The 24,037-nt window shown below is 42.0% G+C and overlaps 1 protein-coding gene across 1 annotated transcript in view; it reads right to left on the bottom strand.

Moving 5' to 3' along the window:
- TMPRSS9 (transmembrane serine protease 9) overlaps nucleotides 1-24,037 on the bottom strand; it is a 210,944-nt gene that overhangs the window by 8,315 nt on the left and 178,592 nt on the right. The window contains exons 13-18 of the mRNA XM_073598864.1: nucleotides 21,434-21,605; nucleotides 17,636-17,907; nucleotides 17,244-17,380; nucleotides 16,733-17,168; nucleotides 10,724-10,837; nucleotides 4,492-4,663 (exon numbers count right to left, since the gene is read on the bottom strand). Of these exons, the coding sequence (XP_073454965.1) occupies nucleotides 4,492-4,663; nucleotides 10,724-10,837; nucleotides 16,733-17,168; nucleotides 17,244-17,380; nucleotides 17,636-17,907; nucleotides 21,434-21,605 (1,303 nt within the window). The remainder of the gene's footprint in view (nucleotides 1-4,491; nucleotides 4,664-10,723; nucleotides 10,838-16,732; nucleotides 17,169-17,243; nucleotides 17,381-17,635; nucleotides 17,908-21,433; nucleotides 21,606-24,037) is intronic.

The raw sequence follows: 24,037 nt of genomic DNA, 5'->3' as shown, positions 1-24,037 counted from the left end.
CCACCTCTATCCATCATACCTATTCCTAGGAGGTTGAACACTTTTTCCTTGGCTCTGCTGAAAAACAGTTCAACTGAATTTTTGCTAGCGTGCTATTATTGTGATATTTCTTTAATGATTTCAATCTGGATCCTTTACACAATGCTGATATTTTTCTTCCCTATTACTTTTTTTAAACTTTCTGCATTGCTTCTTGCACTAGTTTCTATACAGCAGCTATCTGGATTGGAGCATCCTCAGACCCCTCTGGACAAGGCTAATGTGGATTGTGATTTTCAGGCACTGGGCTCAGCATTGTGGCTCTTTCCAGACCTTTGTGTACCTCTGGTGTGACCTTACCTGTGAAGACTCACTTAGTAAGTAAGACTGGTCAAGCTGAAGCACCAGGAGCTACCTCACAGTTGTTAATATTGGGCTCCCTTTTAAATTTCCTGCCACCACTGGTTTCACCACAGTAGGGGTTAAGGCTGAGAAAACTGAGCATTGACCCCATCTGCTACCTGCAGTGTTGCACGCATGCGCTCTTATCATACCACCATTCAGCCAATAGGAAGCACCATTCCGCTGTTGCTCCTGCTCCTAAAGCACTGTATGGATCATCCAGTCTCTGATCTTGTTCCACTGACTTGGTCACCTTTGGCCTTCTAGGACCCTTTTCAGTACCAGTGGTTTGGGTTTGTGAAGTCTTGACTTACTTTGGCTTGAGATGTTTTCTACTACGAGGTGCAACACATCTTCTCAAAGCCAGTACAGTCCTGGAATAAAAATGACCTCAGCCCATACCCTTCTACTGGTTCTAGGGGTATTTATCCAGTATCCCTGGTAGCAGGGATACTACCATCTAAATCCTAGGACTCCTATTATTATATGGTTGTCCTAATCGGAGGCTTCTTTGGGTGAGTCTGAAGCCTGCCCTGAGCAGTTTAGGTATCCCACTTGGTTTCACACTCCTCCCCGCAGGGGACTCCTTTTCCCTCTTGTGATGCTCGATGCTCCTTACAACTCTATTTCTCTGCTGAGGGAACTCTTGACCAACAAAATTGAAAGAGCAGTAGGGACTGATCCCTTTTTCCTGTTAAGAACCTGACGTTTTAGTGTCCTCCAGCAGCTCCACCCCTGCTCTCAGCACTAGTCCATCCTAGTGCCTTTCTTTGTGTATCCCCATTGTGGAACACTCAGGATTCTCAATTTCCTGGGTTTTTGCAGTTCAAGCAATGCTATGCAAGCCTTCACTAGATGTGAATGGGTTACAATCAAGCAGCGCTGTTCAGCTCAAATCCTCACTAAGGGAGTCCACTACCTGTGGACCTTTGACATCTTCCTTATATGTAGCAATTTTTCTTCTGCCTTCCCATTTCAGGGTTTGTAGGAAATCTCTTCCTCTGTTTGAGGGAGCTTGACCTCTGGGCAACACACCAAACTAGCTTAGTTTGGGCCAAGAAGTTCTGGACGCTATTTGCAGGTCTCTGGAGGGAGTTGTTGAGGAATTCTTCTGTGGATCAGTGTTTTGACCTGACCTTCACTAGACATAATCTGGGTCCCTGATCCTTACACTGACTAGAGTTGAGTATTTCATTTGTGACCACACTGTTTTTCCCTGAAGCCATGGTATGGTCTTCAGAATTTCTTCAATGAGTGATCTCTACATTTAAGGGTGAGGGTTCAGAACTTCAGTGCCCTTCCTTTCATACTTGCAGAGAAATATTCATTGCTAGAGAGTCTTGTATTCCACTGGACAGTCAGCAGACAGGACTCGGGACACTGCTGTAGATTTTCCCTATGGGGGATAGAGTAAGTCCGAGGCCTTTGTGGGACCTAATCACTGGGAGATAGGTCCTCCTTCTGCTATCAAACTGCAGTCTTCTGAGAAATTCTTCTTAAATTCCTTCCTCTCTCCTATTCTCAATCAGTTGAAAACTCCTAGTAGTGGAGGAATACCCCTGGGTGTTCAGTTGGAAGGGCTTCTACTCTCTCTTCTGATTTTTGAGTTCTTGTACCCTATTGTTTTCAGGGTATACCCTTTATCCCTGCCTACTCTTTCTGCAGCGGGCATTTATCATCCTACCCTCTTCTTTAGGGGGATTCAGGTTGCACTCCTATGACTATCTAATTGTGAGATTAATTCTCTGATTAGGCAACCTCATTTGTTATCATAGTTCTTTCTTTCTCTGAGGTCAAGGGTTAGAAAGGTTAGGCTTTTGTTGCTGTTGACTGGCTGGTCTCTATTTGGACTAAGTTGTCTGTCCAAACTTGCCCTTAGAGATCTATTTTTTTCTTGTGGACCAAATTCTATTGTTGACCAAGTTTTCTTTCCTTTCAGTTAGCATGTTTTTCCACCTGTTTTTTTTTTGGTTGGTCCTTTTGCTGCATGCGGGCCCATGGTTTCGTCAGGTACTAGTTTCCTCTCAGTGGTGGTTCTCTGTCTAGGTCTGGAGCACCAGGTTCTACCTTAGTGCCCTTACTCTTGGTTGCCTTAGTTCCACTGTTTTTGGCATGGTCTTTTCTTTTTTTACTCTTGATTCAGACCTTGAATTCTTCAGATGATCTGTTGTGGGATTTACTCTACATCAGTTGGAACTCTCAGTTGGGCTGCTTTTGGACCTCTCAGCTGTTTTAGAATCCCTGAATTCCAGTGTCCCTTGATGGACAATAATATTTTTGTACTTACCATAAAATCCTTTTCTTGAAGTCTATTGAGAGACACAGCTTCTGCCCCTTTGTGTTATTGTCTCTATGTATTGCTTTCTCACAAAACTGAGGCATGATGAGTTGAGGCAAGGTTATATGGGGGCCGACTTTTCTGTCCTACCTCTTGAAGACAGCAGTATAACCTACATGTTTAAGAGTTCCTGAATTCCTGCATCCCTCAACGGACTTCTAGAGAAAGATTGTATGGTAAGTGCAAACGTTTTTATTTTTCCACACTGTCAGCGCTGACCATTGAAGGGGAATTATTGTAGCCACTTACACCAGTGCTGTTTTTTTTTATTGCAGCCAATGACACTAGTTCTAGGGGTTACATTACTGCCAATTACACTAACTGTAGCTTATAGCTTGTGCTTATTTTACTCCCACACTACAAGCTATACACTATGAAGCCATACTCAATTCATTGGCCATGCCTGCAGATATTTAGTGGGTGGTGGGCATGATACCTTCAAGGCGTCCTTCCTATTTTAAAATGTTGGCAACTATGAAGGAGATGAGCTCCTGTGCATTGGGCTATTTGATGTCCTAAGTTAAAGTGTCACTAAACTCACATCATAAAAAACTATCAATACATGCTGTATTACATGCTGTTCATACAAACTCAGTCAATATGGTATTCATTTTCTGTATTCTGCAAAAAACCTGCTCTCTACCTCCCCTTTCTGTCCATGTCCCCAATGCAGATAGGGATTTTGCAAAGCAGTGTTGGTAGTTTTGCACATGCTCAGTTTTCCGTCAGTTTCTATGCTGCCCTATCACATCCGGGCAGCCCATGTGACTATAGAGTCACACATGTGGGCGTATACACAGTGGTAAATGCCAGCCCAGTCCCTCCCTCCTCCTCCATCTCCACTAACCAGCTAAACACAATGGGGGCAGGATATTACAGGTAGATTGATGAAGGCTTCATCTCCCTCTTATTCTAAGGCAAAGGCTGGAGGAGTGTGACACAGCCTGTAACTGGCAGAAATCCGCCCACATTATTGCCAAAAAATAATAAAGATCTGATTTCAAATATATATTTGTATGACAATTTAAAACAGTTTATTTATACTAATTATTTATTTTATTCTGTATTCCAAAGGCTATTCTTTTCATTTTGAACATATGACCAGCGACAGAGGACTAGAAGCTGTAATGAGCTGTAAAAGCATTTAAAATGTCGCCTATTGATCATTTTCAGTACCGTAACGTACACAATCCGTTCCATACAGTACAATTATTCACCTTTCTGCCTAAGAAAAAATAGCCAATGGAAATGAGAGGAGTAAAATCAGTGAAATCACTAATTTTACCAAAGAGGAAACTGAATTTTGCTCATTAAGCTGCTTAGGTGTTATTTGCTTAAAAATGTATTATTTTTATTTTTTCTTCTTTAAAAGGGTGTTTTTAAGGGGGGAGCTATTTAAGGTAATTACGTTTATTTTATTTAGTGGTTTTTGTATTTGTGTTTTTTTCATTTTTTTGTGCATTTGACCGTAACTTATGTACTATCTATTTAATGTTTTATTATACTTTCTTTCCCACTGTCTGTTTTTTTTCTTTCTGTGAAATATTAAGACTAAGATTAGTCAAAACCAGCTTCAGTAATGCTTAGGAGCCATTTAAAGACCATTGCACTCATAAAGAAAAAACACCTTAATTTTGTCCTCTCTATTGACTCTAATGCAGTTTACTAAAGTGGCAACATTTTGCTGAAACATTTTGATTTTTTTATAGAAAAGAAATTTCATTAATCTCTAGTAACCAGTACAAAATAAATAATGCCCAGCAAATAGCTACATGTCAAAGCAGTGGGCGGCAGACAGCAGCCAGCGGTCCGAGATTAGCACAGCTCCACATTTGTGCTCCTTTCTTCGCAGCCAGAGACTAACTTGCCACGGCCACTCTCCTCTCAGAGAACCGCTTCCCCCGACTATCTTGTTAAAGGGTATTACTGGAGCTGTACCACAATCTGTTACAAAAGAAAAAAAAAACAAAAGTGTCAAAGAAAACAACTTTATTAATGAACAGGACATTTGTTGTTTTATGTGCCTACAGTATACAAACATTTTGCTTGTTGCGGGAAATAAGCTATATATTTAATTGTATTCAAAAAAGCAACTGAAGTCTAGGTAGGGCATTTGTTATCATTGAAAGGTAATTTATAAGACATAAATACAACATTTGTAAAGGCTTACAATCTTATACATCATTACCAGTTAAAAAAAAAAAAGGGGGGGGTTACAATTGACATCCTTTTTGTTTGTTTTTTTGTTTAAAGGTCAGACCCTTCACACTAATAGCTTCAGCTATTTATCCTGGATAACAAACCCATGCTAATAATGCTTGACTTTCAGTGAAAACCTTTTGGATACGGTGGGTCAGGACAGAAAATCTGTCAGATTGCAGATCCTGTTCTGTCAGACAACTGTCACCTGGAAAGGAAATGAGGGCAAATCTTTCCAATGGGGACACAGACAGCAAGTCCTGAGATATGTTCTAATTCTTCTTCACCCTACTAGAAAATGTGTCTTTTTTTCTTTTCTTTTTATTTTTTTTGTGGGGGGGGGGGGGGGTTATACTAGGGAGCTTCCTCTTTCTTCTTGTTATAACACCTTTTAAATGGACAGCAAATGGGGCGGAATCACAATTACTTCCTGTTCGGTCTGTGAAGAAGAAAAATCTCCCAACTGGAGACAGCAATAACAAATTGGCAGCAAATACCCTGTTTCCCTGAAAATAAGACCTTGTGTGATTGCCAGTGATGGCTGCAATATAAGCCCTACCCCCCAAATAAGCCCTAGTTAAAGTCCTTGTAGGTCTTATTTTCAGGGTAGGACTTATTTTCAGGGAAACAGGGTAGGGCTTATTTGGGGGGTAGGGCTTATATTGCAGCCAGCACTGACAATCACGCTAGGTCTTATTTTCGGGGAAACAGGGTAGCATCGGTACACGCCTAAAGAGTACCATGCAATTCTTTATTAAATCAGGATTAAAGGATACATGATGTCCTCCAGGCTCACGCATTTCAGCTTTGTAGAGGCTTTAATCATAGCCATGATGAATCATAAGCTACGTCTAAGGCCCCTACAACGCTGAAACGTGTGAGCCTGGAGGACATCATCTATCCTTTAATCCTGATTTAATAAAGCATTACATGGTACTCTTTAAGTGGGTGCCGACACTATTTGCTGCCATTAAAGACTGGGCTAACAGGAGCCTCCATGCACTGCTACTTACACTGAACTCAGGCTATTGGGTTGATCGGTGGGTTTGTCTTGTTCTTCTAGCAATAACAAATTGCCTGAGGTTCTAATTGTTTACTCCAAAACTACAGAAATAGCATTCGCTGAAAATGTGTTAAAGAGCGAAATATATTTTTATTTTTTTCTCACACAATAGAAATAGAATCTAATTGTGGCTAAAAATAGTTTTTAAGATTCATTTATTGAACACTCTCATTTTTTAAGGTTACCGCTCTTGAAAAACCAACATAGTGCCAAAGGGCATATAATCTAGAAATCCGCATGGCAAAGGGTCCGATGTAGCGTGCTGGTTTGAATAAGCAGTAATTCATTGTCATTTTCTGCGGGTTTTTTTGATCAACATAGAGTTCACAGCATATCATTTGTACACTTTATCAATGAATGTAAATATGACTGGCAAATTGAAAAGTCGTTTTTAAAAAATTGAAAAGTGATTGTTTCCAGACTTTTATGAACTGGTTCACTATCATTCATGGCTGGCTTTATAATGATTGTAATTTTATTTTCCTAATATAATAGACATGTTATACTTACCTGATCTATGCAATGGTACTGCACAGAGCAGTCTCTTACCTCCTTTTCTGGAGTCCCCACGCAGTCGCTCTCTGTTCCTCCTCTTCTCTGAGTGCCCCTATAGCAATTTATGTGGGTGAACTTCCAAGCTGTGCTGTGTGCTTCTATAGACGCACACAACACAGGTTTGGCCCCGCTCTCTGCTCACAGGATTTGGCTGACAGCAGCAGGAGCCAATGTGTCCCCCTGCTTTCAGTTAAGCCTGTGAATGCAGGAAGAGAGGAGAGAAGACCTGGAGACTGGTACAGCGCTTTATTGATAGAGGAGTCAGGCAAGGGTTTTTGGAGGGGGGGGGGTGTGGAAGCAAGTAGTAAGATATTTTTTATCCTAATGCGATGCATACTAGCACATTATGACATTACCTTGCAGGTGAGAAAAAAAAACTTCTAGCGCTTTAACCCAAAATGAAAATCAGGGGAAATCATGTGTGTGTTATACGCTGATCCCTGCTGTCTCTGAGGGAAGAGGAGCGAGCACAGCCACGCCTCCTGGCCCCACATTGGGCCACTGTTCTGTCTATCATAAGAGCAGGGCCAGGAGGCGTGGCTGTGAGTGACGGAGCGCCGGGCACACAGGAGATCGCAGCTCTGTGTAATTCAGCGGTGCTCACTCCTCCTCTTCCCTCTGAGACAGTAGGGATAATCCAACACTGTGTAATCCAACACTGGCGAGGCTGCAATGATGGCAAAGGCGAGGCTGCAGATGGGCACTGAACAGGCTGCATTGTTGGGCAATTTAATGACTGCAGATGGGCACTGAGCAGGGTGCATTTTTGGGCAATTTAATGGCTGCAGATGGGCACTGAACAGGCTGCATTGTTGGGCAATTTAATTGCTGCAGATGGGCACTGAGCAGGGTGCATTGTTGGGCAATTTAGTGGCTGCAGATGGGCACTGGTGAGGCTGCATTGATGAGCTGTGACCCTAATGTTGCTTCAAAGTTCTTTATTTAAAATGTAAGTTTTTTTCCTGAAACTTCCCTCTTAAAATGAAGGTGCGTGTTATACGCTGATAAATAAGGTGGTATTCCAACAGAGCTCTCATGTTAGGGGAAAACAGGCCATCATTAAGAAAAAATGTAAAGCCAAAAGCTTTTTTTCTTAACCACTTCAGCTCCGGAAGGTTTACCCCCTTCATGACCAGGCTATTTTTTGTGGTACGGCACTGCGTTAACTTAATTGACAATTGCACGGTTGTGCCCGTGTACCCAAATAAATTTTATGTCCTTTTTTTCCCCACAAATAGAGATTTCTTTTGGTGGTATTTGATCACCTATGCAGTTTTTAGTTTTTGTGCTATAAACAAAAAAAGACAGACAATTTTGAAAAAAAAAACATTTTTTTTTACTTTCTGCTATAATACATACCCAATAAAAAAATTTAAAAAAAAACAAATTTCTTCATCAATTTAGGCTAATATGTATTCTGCTACATATTTTTGGTTAAAGAAATCCCAATAAGCGTATACTGATTGGTTTGCGCAAAAGTTATAGCGCCTACAAACTATGGGATATGTTTTTAGAATTCTTATTTATTTAATTTTTTTTACTAGTAATGGTGGCGATCAGTGACTTATAGCAGGACTGCGATATTGCCGCAGACAAATCTGACACCTGACACTTTTTGGGGACCAGTGGCATTAATACAGTGATCAGTGCTACAAGATATACAGTCTCGCTGTACTAATGGCACTGGCAGGGAAGGGGTTAATATCAAGGGCGATCAAAGGGTTAAATGTGATCCTAGGGAGTGCTTGCTAACTGTGTGGGGTGTGCTTTTACTGTGGCAAGGCAGATATCTGTGTTTTTGCTTGGCAGGAACACAGGATCACAGCCTTCCCTTGTCACAGAACTGTGATCTGCCTTGTTTACATAGGCAGATCGCCTTTCTGCCCATCTCCCGAACAATCGCCGGCAGACATCGTGTCAGCCAGACCCACTGATTGGCTCCCATTGTGTATAGGTACGTGATTCTGCCCAGAGCAGCCGCCCTGCTGCAGTAAATGTATGTGGAGCGGTCCGCATCTGGTTAAAGACATCATAAACTTTTCTACCTGCCCCTTGTGTTACATTTTCAACTGCATATGATGTGCATTAATCCTGTAGATTCATGGTGCCATTTGTTGGCCAATATGCACGGCCTATAGTAGAGTAAATCTTCACATTCTGGTGTCAGTAATTTCTGTTTGTGTTCAAACATTAGATTGTAAGCTCCTTGAGGGTAGGGACTGATGTGAATGTACAATGTATATGTAAAGCGCTGCGTAAATTGACGGCGGTATATAAGTACCTGAAATAAAAATAAAATAAAATAAAAACATGACGGATGAGCATGGCACTGCCACGGGTTAATGCATGACCTCTGTCTGTAGTCTGAGAACTAACACTTCCTGTGAAGAAACCAGATATCCCACAATCCCTGTGTCTTCTAGTCCAATGCTCTGCAGGTGAGAACTAAGATGTTTCTTTATTACATTAGCACTCCCACAATTGTGATGCGAGATGGAGTGGATGGCAATACATGCATTGGATGCCGTGTCACCCAGAACAGGAAGTTTTCGTGTCTTTTGGCGATTAGGGACAAGCTAGCCGTAGCAAACAATGGGCATAGGGAAATTGATCAGCCATGACAAACTGCAGCCACGATATGTGAGGCAATCATTATGTAGCACCCTGAAGTTTAGGCAGGGTTGCTGTTAAATTTAGTTGCCAGGCGATAGTTGCCTTGTTAGGAGATCAATTGATTTCCCCCTAATTCTGGAATTTCTGCACTTCTCTCTTCTGTCACTAGGTGGCATGGTAGCTGGTGACATTGGATAAGACAGGGGCATAGCAAGGACAGATTTTGGATGAATGGGGTGTTTCAGCCAATTGGCAGGGGTTTCTTTAAGTCCCTTGGCCTGCTGAGAGAGCCTATTTATTTGGGTGGAATTAGGTGATCGAGGTTCTGTGCCACCTGGACGGCTGTCTGGGTGGACGACGTGTGTTGTACTGCCCCAGGCTGCTAGGCTGGAAGCATGAGGCCTATCCTGGGGACATTTAGCTATTAGGCTGTCTGAGGCCTATCCAGAAGCAGTAGAGCAGCGTAGGGTTGGAACTGCTGGCCTGCAGTCCAACCAGAAGTAGTGGTTCAGCCGGATGGGGAACCAGCTGTGGTCAGAGGTAGAAGGGGAATCTGTCGCCACTAAGGGACCATCCACCTTGTTACTGGAGACCACTATGAATAATCTGAAGTCAGTACCAGAGCAGTCTTCTCATCAGCCGGGGACAGTGAAGAAGTGGGAAAGCTTCAGTAAGTGCCAAGCCAGGGACCCAGCGGGACAGCAGGGGTGACGCTTGAAGAGTATCTGTGAGTGCCAAGCCAGGGACCCAGCAGGGAAGCGGGGGAGACGCTTGAGGAAGATACTGAGTGCTAACAGTGAAAGAGCTCAAGGGATCCAGTGGCTACTGGATCTGAAGTCTAGTAAAAGACTGGGAATTCATTGAGCAAATATCCACAGTGAGTGACTGTGGAGTAAACAGAAAACTGTTTGTGTTGTCAATAGTTGAATATACTACTGTTAGCAACTACTACAAGACCGTTGCCATAGGAGACAGCGGTCCTACCTATACAGAAGTGGTGTCCGGCTGGAGGCCTTCACCTGTTTAGCTGTCTTTCTATAGAAGTCTCAGAGTCTGCTAATTATCATTACATCTACTTAAGGGTGTCCTGGCCCTAACCCTCTGTCCCCCAGTTCTGTTCAGGAGACAATAAATCTCTTTTTGCATTTTGAAAGTGTCTGGCGCCCACCATTTCATCTTGCATTACACCCACCATGCCTTGCAACCCACTCTACACAGAAGGATGTCAGCTGTCCCTGACTCTGGAGGTCACCACCAGGCCTTAGGAGGTCTCGGACCTTGCTATAATTACAACGTAAGACAAACAAACAGCACTACACTAATTACTAAATACCTAGTTAAAAAAAACAAAACAAATTTAAAGTGTACAATGCCTTTGGGCAACTTTAGATTTATACTGATGACTGCGGTACCTCATAGTTTTCTCATACACAGGCAGGTATACAGATGGTATGGTGCCACACATCCATACATAAATGAGCAGTCTGCCTAGGTCATGTAACAGGCACTATATAATTGTTTTCCAATTCTGTCATCTTTTCCCATTGTAGGCAAGTTGTACTACATCTACTCACCACAACTCAGCTCATCTGAGCCATTATGGCAGTCTGGGATTCCATCACACTCCGGGTTTGTCTTGCTGATGCAAAGTCTATTAGAACACTTATATGTAGAAGCAGTACAGGGCACTAAAATAAAAACAGTGATAAGTATGGCATGAAATAAAACACAGCTCAATTCTATTGCCTAAAGAAGTATTAATATTGAGATTTAATAAAGACAAAATGAGCAGGGCTTTCTTAGAAATGTTAGAAATGTTTTAAATGAATGCTATTTTAGTTTCATAAAGGTTTTATTGATGAATTTCAAGAAGAATTTACAATACACATTCAAAGAAAAGAGACAACATTATTCAAATAGCACATATTGCACTGTAGAAACTGTGGGCTACACTGTTTCCCCGAAAATAAGACCTAGCGTGATTGTCAGTGATGGCTGCAATATAAGCCCTACCCCCCAAATAAGCCCTACCCGTTTTCCCCGAAAATAAGCCCTACCCTGAAAAGAAGACCTACAAGGACTTCAACTAGGGCTTATTTGGGGGGTAGGGCTTATATTGCAGCCATCACTAACAATCACGCTAGGTCTTATTTTCGGGGAAACAGGGTAACAGTAGACAGCTTTGAGTGATCATAAAACTAAGCCCAGGAATAAACCCTAAAGAGTGGTTCAACTAACCACCACTAAAAAGCCTTTGGTGATTGCACAGGTTGAGTCAACCACCCTCATAACTAAGCAACAAGACTACAGGGTGTATAGATTGAAAAAGTAGTCTCATGTTTCATTGTTTAGGTTTCAATGGTGGGCCAGTATCAATATGGGTTCAAAGGTATCAGGCTGAACACCTCGGGAGGTATTATAGATAGAAAAAAGGTGCATTCCTCACAGCTTTCCAAGCAGCTATAGCAATAAAAAGCAGAAAGCTAGGTATTTTGGGAGTTATAATGCAGAGATTAAGAGGTAGTGCGCAAAAAGATAGAAAAGGGAAGGGAATTACCTCTATCCAGAGAGTACAAATCGTCTGGTCAAGGGAGTTCAAGCTACTGCTGACTATTAATTGTGTTTTACCTTATGCACCAAGTTTAATTTGAAAAACAAAGTTATTCCAGGCTACACTGATAGGTATTTTGAATAACATAATGAAAAAAGGGAACATCCCATTTCCCTTCAAAAGAACTAAACAATTCCTGTACATAATTATCTCGACACTCTCTTGTAACATCCATCACCACTTCCCTCCTCGTTCCAGTCCCCTTTTCCGTGTTCTACTTTTTAGTATTTCACTACCTTCTTGTACAGCTACCACCCTGCTCTTTGGCCATTATTCTCCTCCTCAATGTACTCACTCTCCAGTCCATCCTTTACCAACCCTTCTGTCTCCATTTTACCATTCACTCTATTTCATTGTTTTACTCTTCTGTGCCTGGTTTTCTCCCTCTCCTCTGTGTTTTTGGAAGAGCACTCTTTTGCACAGAGCTCTGTGCCTCCATTCCTTCCCTTAAGTTAGCCTTACACATATACTGTACATTTATTCATTCAGCAGATAGAGGACTCTCCATCTGCTTTATATTGTATTTAACATGTAAACCTGGCCATACACTGAATGAATTTCATCCAGTTCCTGATGACAGGCCAAATTATCTTAGTTGGTGGCACTGTTGCACCAGTCCACCCAACATCCTACAACTAGAAAATTGAAGGATCTGAGCAGGAAATTTTTGGCCAAACAGTTCCTTCGATTTTTTAGTGCTTATGTCTGAAGAGGCCGCTGAGAATGTACCCAGGTCTTACTTGCTATTACAGAGGCTGCCAGTCACAAGTTCCATGCACACTGACAATACAGGCTCAGTTTAGGTGATGTCTTAGAATTTTTGGCAAAACCCGTTGAACAGGAGAGGGGTTTAAGTGTCACAGGATACTCCAAAATGATAATAGCAATCAATAGGAGGACAAACTTCACACTAAATACTCATACCTGCAGTCACACATGAAAGTCCCAAATAAGGTCTTACAGTGTGCCAGGAGCTGTATACACTCATCCTCCACCAGGAGATCCTCAGTGAGGGAGATAACAATCCTTCTCCAGGCTTCTGACAGTGCCTCCAGCACTAATCCTTTACCAGTCTTCCCCCAGGCCCTCTGCCTAGCTCCTGCTGAGGCCCAAACTGAAGCAAAAATACTTTTCTGAAGTCTTCTCTAGGTCCTCAGCCTAACTCCTGCTGAGGCCCAGACTGCAATCCTGCTTTCAGGGAAGCAGCCCCAAAAGAACTGGAACCCTTTTGATATAGGAAAGAACACTCTGGAAAGGCTTCCCAAACATTTAACATCTCCCCAGTCACCTTATGGAGTCCTCCTTACAGGGATTGGCTGAGACACGATAAATATTCTGTCACGGTACTTACAGTGAGCCCACAGGCTAGCAGGTGACATGGGATCCCCCAGGGCGTGGAGTCTAAGGGCCAGCCGGTATTCTGCCAGGGACCCCCTCACGAGGGTTTGGGCTTACCTGCGTGCTGACCCCAGGTCATGACCCCCAGGTTCACCCTGCTTGCTAGGGAAGTACCAGAAGACACTGTCAGACAAGGATGGATGCAAAGGAGATCCGAATAGCAAGCCAAGGTCAGGGCGTGCTGCAGACAACGTAATCAGAACAAGCCGAGTCGGTACACAAGAGATCAGTTCAAGAGAGGTCAGGTTAAGGCAGGTTACACAAAGGGAGCTCAGAAACAAATGTTGCTCAAGCAACCAGAACTGGTCAGAGAGGGATTTAAATAGAGAAGCACATGAGAGGCTGGACAGGAAGCAACAGGAAGGAATCATATATTAAGCAACAGGTGAGACGGGCGACACCCATAGCTGCAGAGTGCAGCAGAGCTGAACACAAGCTAGTGGAACAACAGGTGCCAGCCGGCTTACAGCAGTAAAGGTAAGACACAGATCAGCTGTGGAGCTGATCTGTGACATATTCATGCTGGTCATTTGACGCTCTCTGGCCTATATTTTGGAAGCTTCTTTCAGAAGTACATAGGAGAATTCAGACACCCAGCATGGTAACCCTGACCAGACAAAAACTGACTGCAGTGAAGCCAAAAACTAAATTTAGCCTAGCAGCCTAACTAAAGGAAGGTGCTACACAATTGTTGGATGGACAGGTGCAACAGTGCCACCAATTAATGGAATTTGGCCTGTCATCAGGAACTGGATAAAATTTGTATGATGTATGGCCAGGTTTAGTACAGCTACCTTTTCTTTCTGCACTGTTCCTCTCCTTTTCACATCCTGGAGACAGTCACATGAACATTAACCTCATTAGGTCCAGCACCTGTATACCCGCTTTGAATTTGACCAATGTTTTTATTTCAGCTATGAGTATTGATTCGGCAAAAATTTCATCATTACTTACAATACCAAACTAATACCACCATATCAACTTGACAGTGGTTCTTAGTGATTTCATTCAATAGCAGACCATTATATATGAGGTATGCCAAATATACTCTAATGAAGCTTTTAGGGCATGTCTCATACACCCATCTCCGCAACTGGTTAAATCCGCTTCCACCATCAATTTCCATCCCTCACACCCTATGCCTATCAACTCTTTTAGGCCTAGTTTACACTTGCTTTGTCCTTTGAAAAGTGGTCTGCATTCAATCGCTGTTCAGAGGGCATATGACAGGTGGGGAGAATGCATTATATTGCTTCCTTACTGCCTGTTTTAACCCCTTAAACCCTGCACCAGTATGCCACAACCCCAAGTATACAGTGGGGAAAATAATTATTTGATCCCCTGCAGATTTTGTAAGGCTTAGTTCACACTATCTGCGGAGCGGCTCACAGCAGGGGGTCCGATGCGTCCCCGTTCACCATTTCAGGTCCAAATTAGGTCCGAATTGTTGCCCGAATTCGGACTTGAAACAGATCCAATAGACGCACAGGACCCTTCTGCAGTGCGCTCTGCAGCCCCCCCGAGATGTGTGAACCGGCTTAATTGAGAGCCGGTTACACTCGCCTGTCATGCGAATTGGATGCGGTAAAAGCCGAATCCAATTCGCATAAGTGTGAACCCAGCCTCAGTTTGCCCACCTACAAAGAATGAAGGGTCTAAAATGTTTATGATAGGTGTATTTTAAATGATAGAGAAAGAATAACAACCAAAAATCCAGATACAAATGTTATAAATTGAGTTGCAGTTCAGTGAGTAAAAGTAGTATTTGATCCCCAAGCCCCAAGCAAAACATGACTTAGTACTTGGCGGAGAACCCCTTGTTGGCAAGCACAGAGGTAAGACGTTTCTTATAGTTGGTTACCAAGTTTGCACAGATCTCAGGTGGGATTTTGGTTTACTCTTCTTTACAGATCTTCTCTAAATCCTTAAGGATTCTTGGCTGTCACTTGGCAACTCGAAGTTTCAGCTCCTTCTATACATTTTCTATAGGATTAAGGTCTGGAGGCCACTCCATGACCTTAATGTGCTTCTTCTTCATCCACTCCTTTGTTGCCTTGGCGGTATGTTTTGGGTCATTGTCATGCTGGAAGACCCATCCACGACCCATCTTCAGTGTTCTGGCTGAGGGAAGAAGTTCTCATCCAAGATTTTACAATACATGGCCCCGTCCATTGGCCCCTAAATGCGGCAAAGTCAGCCTGTACTTTTAGCAGAGAAACAGCCCCAAAGTATGTTTCCACCTCCTTACTTGACTGTAGGGATGGTGTTCTTAGGGTCATAGTCAGCAGTTTTCTTCCTCCAAACACGGCGAGTCGGGTTAATGCCAAAAAGCTCAATTTTGGTCACATCTGACCACAGCACTTTCTCCCAATCCTTCTCTGAATCATTTCGATGTTCATTGGCAAGCTTCAGACGGGCCTGTACATGTTCCTTCTTGAGAATGGGGATCTTGCGGGCGCTGCAGGATTTCAATCCAGGGTGGCGTATTGTGTTACCAATGGTTTCTTTGGTGATTGTGGTCCCAACTGCCTTAAGATCATTCACAAGCTCCTCCCATGTAGTTCTGGGCTGATCCCTCACTTTTCTCATGATCATCCTTACCCCATGAGGTGAAATCTTGAGGGCAATTGATGGTTATTTTGTTTTTTTTCTATTTGTGAATGATCACTCCAACAGTTGTCTCCTTCCCACCAAGCTTTGTGCTGATGGTCTTGTAGCCCATTCCAGGCCTTGTGCAAGTCTACAATCTTGTCCCTGATGTCCTTTGACAGTTCTTTGGAATTGCCCATGATGGTTAGGTTTGAATGGAAGAAAGAGATTCTGTGGACAGGTGCCTTTTATACATATAACGAGTTGTCGTTAGGAGTGCCTTCTTAAATTGACAGTACTAATCTGTGTACCACATAACCACATACTGTAGCCAGTCTGTGGGAGGCAGAATTATTGTTGGTTGGTAGGGGATCAAATACTTATTTTACTGACTGAACTGCAACTCAATTTATAACATTTGTATCATGTGTTTTTTCTGAATTTTTGGTTAATATTCTGTCCCTATCATTTAAAATACACCTATGATAACAATTATAGAGCCTTCATTTCTTTATAAGTGGGCAAACTTACAGAATCTGCAGGGGATCAAATAATAAATGTCCCCACTGTATCATGCCCCCCCCATTTAGTACTGCCTGCCTGAACAAGACATAAAGGGAAATTTTTTGCAGTCAAATTTAGGAAACCCCCATTAAATGATTGTTAAGTGTTCCCATTCACATGAATACTTAAATTGTTTACAAATATTTCTTACCTTTCCAGTTATTTCATTTCAAATTGCACCCCAATGCACTAATGCAAACCAACACTGATATAGCAGGCGTTGCGTTCCTGAAAATGGGTAAGGTACATTTTTTTCCACACTGGGGTGTGTTTGCAGCCCTTTCAAAATGAATAAGCTGCTGAAACATATATTAATGCATGATGTAATATGCATTCTTGTTTGTGTGTTACTGCACTGGAACAGCATGACACCAGCCTAAATAATTTTTAGACTATTTAAATGTTTTGTTTTTTACGTCACCTGGTCTTTGTGTGGGTCTGGGTGGCTCAGTGATCCTTGATGATGTAGTGCTAGTCCTGGCAGTAGTTGTCCTTTTGGTTGTACTTTTAGTTGTTGATTTTGGTGTGCTTCTTGTACTTTTAGTTTGTGACATTGTAGTCCTAGATACCGTGGTTGTCCTGCGACCAGGGGAAGTTGGTGGTTGGATAGTGGTTGCCCTTGTGGTGGTAGTCATGGGAGTTGTTGAAGGAACAGAGGACTTTGGAAGATTCATACCACTGTCAGTAGTCCTCAGTACAGGAGCCACTGTGTCCAGGATCCAGTCCTTCAGTTTAGTAACTCTGCTATAAACCCCTGGCTTTTTTGCCTGGGCACATCCAATACCCCAGCTTACAATGCCTGCCAAGAAGAAAACACCTGGGCTCTCTTCACATGCCAGGGGTCCCCCAGAATCGCCCTTTAAAATATAAACTATGAGTGAGTAGAGAAATTAGGGTGCAGGCATTTTTCTTTATATGCAGTTTAGCCTTACCTGACAAGAATCCACTTTACCGTCAAGGAAACCTGCACAGATCATCCGTTCAGTAATGGAAAAGTTATAGAGGACACTGCAAATTTTCTGGTCTATTATCCCCACTGATGCTTTTTGCAAAACCTCTGGCTTGGACACTGTACAAACGATAAGTGTTTTTTAAAATCTTATTGTTGAAGAGAACAGAAATGAAACATGACATAAACCCCCCCCCCCCCACAAAAAAAAACCCACATTTCTTGAAAAAAAAGAATCACAAAAAAACAGATCACATACACAACAGAAAAGCCCTTGCATAAAAGAAGGACTTGGTCCGAATATAAATAAACACATTGCACTTTTTATATAAAAACATTCCCCATATGGTTTTCCAGAGAGTACAATATACATACCATTGCCTTCTTTGATGTTGCCCCATCCAGAGATCATGCATTTCCACCCAGCTGGAAACTTCTGTAGAGCTGATGGAAGGCAAACAGGCTGTACAAACTTATTAAAAGTCAAAGGGCTTGATAACTCCACTACAGCCACATCGAAGTCCAAGGTCAGTGGATTGAAGTGAGGATGCTGGATCACCCTTTTCAAGTTGATTTTCACAGCCAAGTTATCAGCTCCATTAAGTGCTGTGGAACCCATATGGGCAGTGACTTGGTCCAGTTTAGTTCTGAAGAAATCAGTGATAGACAGAGGATTAATAATAGTGGTCTTTTCAAGTCATGTTTTCTGCTTCTCCAGTTTAGAAGTTGTTACCTGTGAAGGTTTCTAAAACTTTGAACCACCTACAACAAGTGATGTACAGCAGTTTAATTCTTAAAATGTGGTACTGTACACTTACATGAACTGCTAGGCACATTGTGTGTATGTGTGTGTGTGTGGGGGGGGGGGAGACTACATTGCCTGTGATTTAAAGTAATCCTTATGCCGCTAGCCTGAATTAATAAATAAATAGAAAAGTACTGTATATTATATTTACTTCAAACTTTTTTTTTTTTTTTTTACATTTCACTTGCTTCCTGGTTTCTGGCCTAGGCCAAAATAATGTCATACATTCCAGGAGTCTGGTGAGAAAAAGAATCTGGAATTTACCACACTCCTCCAATTTCTTTGTTGAATATTTCATATGCACTTAGTGTGGAAACAATAAATGTTAATGCGTTTCACTTTAAAAATAGAGCTTTCTCATAACCTAGCCTATCCCAGGAGTCTTCTTGGGCATTTTTTTCATCTGGAGGAGGGGTAGAGGGGCTGTCTCAGCTAAGTAAACCCTCCAGCCTGCATGCCTCAGATAAGGGCAGATGGATTCCACAAAGTAAATGCTACATGAATCATCTGCCCTTACTCCAAATGGTCGAGGACAGAAATGCTATGGGGTTGTTTTTGAAAGCGATTTCTCAATATTATAAAGCATTAAGTCATGGGTGGATGGGTGAGTTTACTGTGAACATTAAACATGAACTAAATAGCATTTTCAGTTTGTGGTACTCAGATACAGCTAAGTTCTGCTTTAAGATTTGAGAGTGGACACTAATTATTCAACTCCAGGAGAGGAAGAAATACCAATAATTTGTCATGCAATTTAAAATAAAGGATTAAAGAAAAAGAACTTAAAGTATTACTAAACCCACAACAGTAAAATTAGTGTGTATATGCAGTAAAGCATGCTTTTTATAATCACTGTGGAACCTAAGGAGTTAATCCTGTGCATGTGTAAAAGGGCTGCTTGATCTTGTATGCACAGATCCTCCTCTTATTCCACTGACTCCAGAACAGGTCCGGATCAAACAAAGTTACTGGAGTCAGGCTGCACATGCTCAGTTTGGTGTATGCTCAGTTTCTTGGGAGAGTACATGTGTTTAGCACAGGGCCAATCAGCACTGTGCAGACAGAGGGTCAGGCGTCCTGGATCCTGGTAGGACAGCTCAGTGCAGTATGAAAACTCCTCCTACAAGCTTTACCAGGAACTGATAGAAATCACAAGACTGCTATATACTGCTGATGAGAAAAGGTATTTAGCAGTTTATATTTACTAAAATAATTGCATTTCCATGTACTGTGTACTGTGGGAGAACAGATATAGTGAATGCAGGGTCCTGGGTTTAGTAACACTTTAAAGTGGTTGTAAAAGCGGAAGTTTTTTTTTATCTTAATGCATTCTATGCATTAAAGTAGAACTATAGGCAAAACTTTTTTTTCATTTTGGATAGAGTAAGGGAGGGTTATAACCCCTGTCAGTTTTTTTTTTCACCATCTGTGTCCCTTTGCAGAGATTTCCCTTCACTTCCTGTCCCATAGCCAAACAGGAAAGTAAGGAATTCCTTGGGGACCACGCCACTAGAATTAGTATCCCCATTGGAAGATTCCCCCCCCCCCATTACTTTTTTGGGAACACCCAAAATTTGGGATTTTATTTTATTTTCACTTTCAATGATAATGGTGTAGCACTAACTCTCGGTGGAGCTGCTGGTTTAAAGCGGGCTGTTACCTTCACTCTCGATACCTCTGTTTCACCGGCACCGGGTCTAGGGTCCCGTTGAGTTTACCTCTGGACGATGTAGGCACCAAACATTTGAGTATATTTTCCAATGCTTTATTGAACAAGTAATAAAGGAAGTAGCAGGAAAGAGGCAAAAGGAAAGTTGCAGGGAAGCTCAAATACCTTTCCTTAGTATTCTTCAGAACATTCTTTGGAATTGAACACTTGTAGTTTGCCTGCCTGGATAGGTTTCTCTCACTAACCTAGTAGCCAGTACGCAGCACGAACAAAAGTCTCTGCCACAGACTTGTTTGGGATAAAACCCATATGATCCTCTGCCACAGGATGTATTGGTTTGAGATGAATGTCAGACACAGTACTTGAACCTTTAAGCCAACCCGGCAGTACTATGCAGTAAGATTATTTCAGGATACGTCCTCAAACCGAGTTACAAGGCCCCTCTCCAGACCAGCACTCTGCACGATCCTTCCATGATGGGTCCTCCCCTGGGATCTTCTCGGTTGTCCAGCTTCTTCACTCAAGATAGACAGCTCAGGACCATTCCTCTGCGGCTGTGGTAGGCCCCAGACAGGCTTCTTGGCCCACTCACACGCTACAGTGACGTGGGCCTCCGGAATGGAGGACCACGAGGTGGTACTCTTAACACATACCTCTCAGCCAGGAGGGCCAGCAGGTGGCTGAAAACGAACCCCTGAACATGGCGTCTGACCCATAAATACCCTCTCCCAGAATGCAACTCGGAGGACCACCTCCACTGAGTTGTCTCCGGGACAGAGGAGCACTCATACGCTTCAACACGTTGCCCTTCCAACACCAGCCAATGGTGACAATGACACCCACCGGCACAGTGTGGAACTACACGCAACTCAGCCAAGCTGGAACAGAGGCAAATCTAACTTCACCTAACAAGTAACCCACAAGATTTACCTATCAGCGGTAGATTAAAAATCTACCAGCGCTACAATGGTAAACAGGACAAATAGTGAGGGTGAAACTCCTTAACAGGGGCAGGACACATACAGCAATAAAAACCTGCTAGGTGTTCTAATTCCTCTTCACTCTATCAAAAACGTACAAAAAAAGTTTTGCCTTTAGTTGTACTTTAAGATAAAAAGATTTCTGTGTGCAACAGCCCCCCTAATACCTACCTGAGCCCCATCCCGATACAGTGATGTTGCACGAGAGACTCGGCCTTCTGGGACTCTCTCTCCTCATTGGCCGAGACAGCAGTGAAGTGCCATTCGCTCCTGCTGCTGTCAAAGTTAGTGAGACAATGAGGAGAGAGAGGAGGCAGGGTCGGGCCGTGGCTCCGTATCTGAACTGAATGGACACACAGATCAGCAGCTGGAATGCCCCAATAGCAAGCTGCTTGCTGGGGGGGCACTCAACAGGAGGGAGGGGCCAGGAGCGCTGAAGAGGGACCCAAGAAGAGGAGGATCCAGTCTGCTCTGTGTAAAACCATTACACAGAGCAGGTAAGTATAACATGTTTGTTATTTTTAAACAAAAAAACGAGCCTTTAGTATAAAAAGAACGTCTGCCAATTACTTATATAATACATACAATGTATGTAGTATTTTGTTACTGCAATGAGAATTAAATTTTTTAACAGAAATACATTTTCACGTGATTAACAAATACTTTGTTACACCATTTAGATGACCTAATAGATACTTGAATGCAATCACGGTACATACTGGTTGAAACAATGAGCAGCAGAGACCAACCATCGATCTCCAATTATTGTTGCTCCGCAAAAGTGATGTGGGCCCTCCTTCAGACTGGCCTGCCATGGGACTTCCCCTCTAACAGCATCAAATCCACCCACTATCTTGTTGGGTTTTGTTAGGCCGGGACGACTTCCACATTCTGCAATGAAAAAATACATCTGTAAGATAGATAGATAGATAGATAGATAGATAGATAGATAGATAGATAGATAGATAGATAGATAGATAGATAGATAGATAGATAGATAGATAGATAGATAGATAGATAGATAGATAGATAGATAGATAGATAGATAGATAGATAGATAGATAGATAGATAGATAGATAGATAGATAGATAGATAGATAGAGCGATAGATAGATAGATAGATAGATAGATATAGAGAGAGAGAGAGAGAGATAGAGAGAGAGATAGAGAGATAGAGAGAGAGATAGATAGAGAGATAGAGAGATAGAGAGATAGAGAGAGAGATAGATAGAGAGAGAGATAGAGAGAGAGATAGAGAGAGAGAGAGATAGAGAGAGAGATAGAGAGAGAGAGAGATAGAGAGATAGATAGAGAGATAGAGAGATAGATACATTATATCAGGGACATGCAGTCATTGGAGGCAGGCCATTACAAAAAAAAACATCAAGGGTTGTACCTCGGCGACCTGGGGTTAGCCCAATTTTTTGTATAACGTGAAAGATGATGTTACGCCAAGTAAATATGGGTGGCACAGTGGTGTAGTGGGTATCACTCTCGCCTAGCAGTAAGAAGGGTCACTGGTTCGAATCCCGATCATGACACTACCTGCCTGGAGTTTGCATGTTCTCCCTGTGCCTGCGTGGGTTTACTCCGGGTACTCCGACTTCCTCCCACACTCCAAAGACATGCTGGTAGGTTAATTGGATCCTGTCTAAATTGTCCCTAGTATATGAATGTGAGTTAGGGACCTTAGATTGTAAGCTCCTTGAGGGTGTAGGGACTGATGTGAATGTATAATGTATATGTAAAGCACTGCGTAAATTGACGGCGCTATATAAGTACCTGAAATAAAATAAAAAATAAGTAAATAGATATCTAACATGTCACGCTTTAAAATTGTGCACACTTGTGGTACTTCAGTACTTAAAATTTTTTACAAGTTACATGTTTAGAGTTAGAGGAGGTCTAGTGCTAGAGTTACTGCTCTCGCTCTAACGTTCCAGGCGATACCTCACATGTGTGGTTTGAACGCCGTTTACATATGCTAAAACAAGTCCTTATGCTGGTTATATTATTAAACTATGAGAACTAATGAAGGTGCTATATATAATCAGAGAATGGTTCAGGTTCTATTCTTTTATTATATAGATTATATATGGCACTTTCATTAGTTCTCATAGTTTACTAATTTCACCAACATAAGGACTTGTTTTAGTAAAATCAGGACTGTTGGTAGCGAATCAAATACGAAACTTCTGAATATGTAACCTGTGTGTATCTGGCTCTGATACTATCCTAACTGCATGTCCCTAATAATACAAAAAAAATAAATAAATAAAACTATATATATAATCTATGTATATGTATATATATATATATATATATATATATATATATACATATATATATATATATATCTATGTATATAGATATATATATCTATATATATAGATATATATATCTATATACAGTGTATATAGATATATATATGAGATAGATTTATATCAGTCCACTGGTGCACTTTAAGGAATTGTTCACTCATGTGGCAGGTTTGTAAACAAATCTGGAAATTGGTGGGGGTTTACCTTTCAGAAGCAGTTTAGAGCATTCTGTGTGATATTGTGCATTCTGAATGCTTATTTTTTTCCATTTTGGATAGAGTAATAACCCCTGTCAGATTTTTTTTTCGCCATCTGTGTCCAATTACCGAGATTTCCCTTCCTGTGCCATAGCCAAACAAAATTGAGAGGAAATCCCTGCAAATTAAGGGAATTCTTTGGGGACTCCGGGTCACTAGAACCAGTGTCTCCATTGGAAGCTTTCCCCTCTATTACTTTTCTGGGGACAACCCAATATTTAGGAGTTTCTTTCACTTTCACTAATAATGGTAAATAGGACAAATAGAGAAGTTTAATCTCCCTAACGGTGGCACAGACAGCAATAAAAATCTGACAGGTGTGCTAATCCCTCTCCACTCTATCCAAAATTAAAAAAAAAAGGTTTTCCTTTAGTTATATTTTAAAGCTCTTTATTCTTGTATGGCCACATAGAAAAGCAACATTTTGGGACAATGCATGTGACCACACATGCCTGAGAAAGAGTCCCTATATGGTCCCCAAACGTTGCTTTTCTATGAGACCACACAAGAAAAAAAGAGCTTTACACTTTGAAACAAACTTGTCGGTGTGCTGATGACATATTTCTATGTTCGTTGCAGTTACGGCACGGTCCGATTGACTTGAATGGGGTAAGGATGGCAAGCGGCACTGCCTACTAACCACGACATGATGTTTAAAACTTGCCACACCATGAAGAAACCCTGGCAATGTATAAAAACATGCCTGCTGGCCATGTTAACTTGCCAGTGGGAGGTTGGGGGTGGT

Source organism: Aquarana catesbeiana, linkage group LG01, assembly GCF_042186555.1.
Source record: "Aquarana catesbeiana isolate 2022-GZ linkage group LG01, ASM4218655v1, whole genome shotgun sequence".
Lineage (NCBI taxonomy): Eukaryota > Metazoa > Chordata > Amphibia > Anura > Ranidae > Aquarana > Aquarana catesbeiana.
Note: the sequence above shows the minus strand (reverse complement) of the source record. Positions and strands in the feature narration are given on the sequence as shown.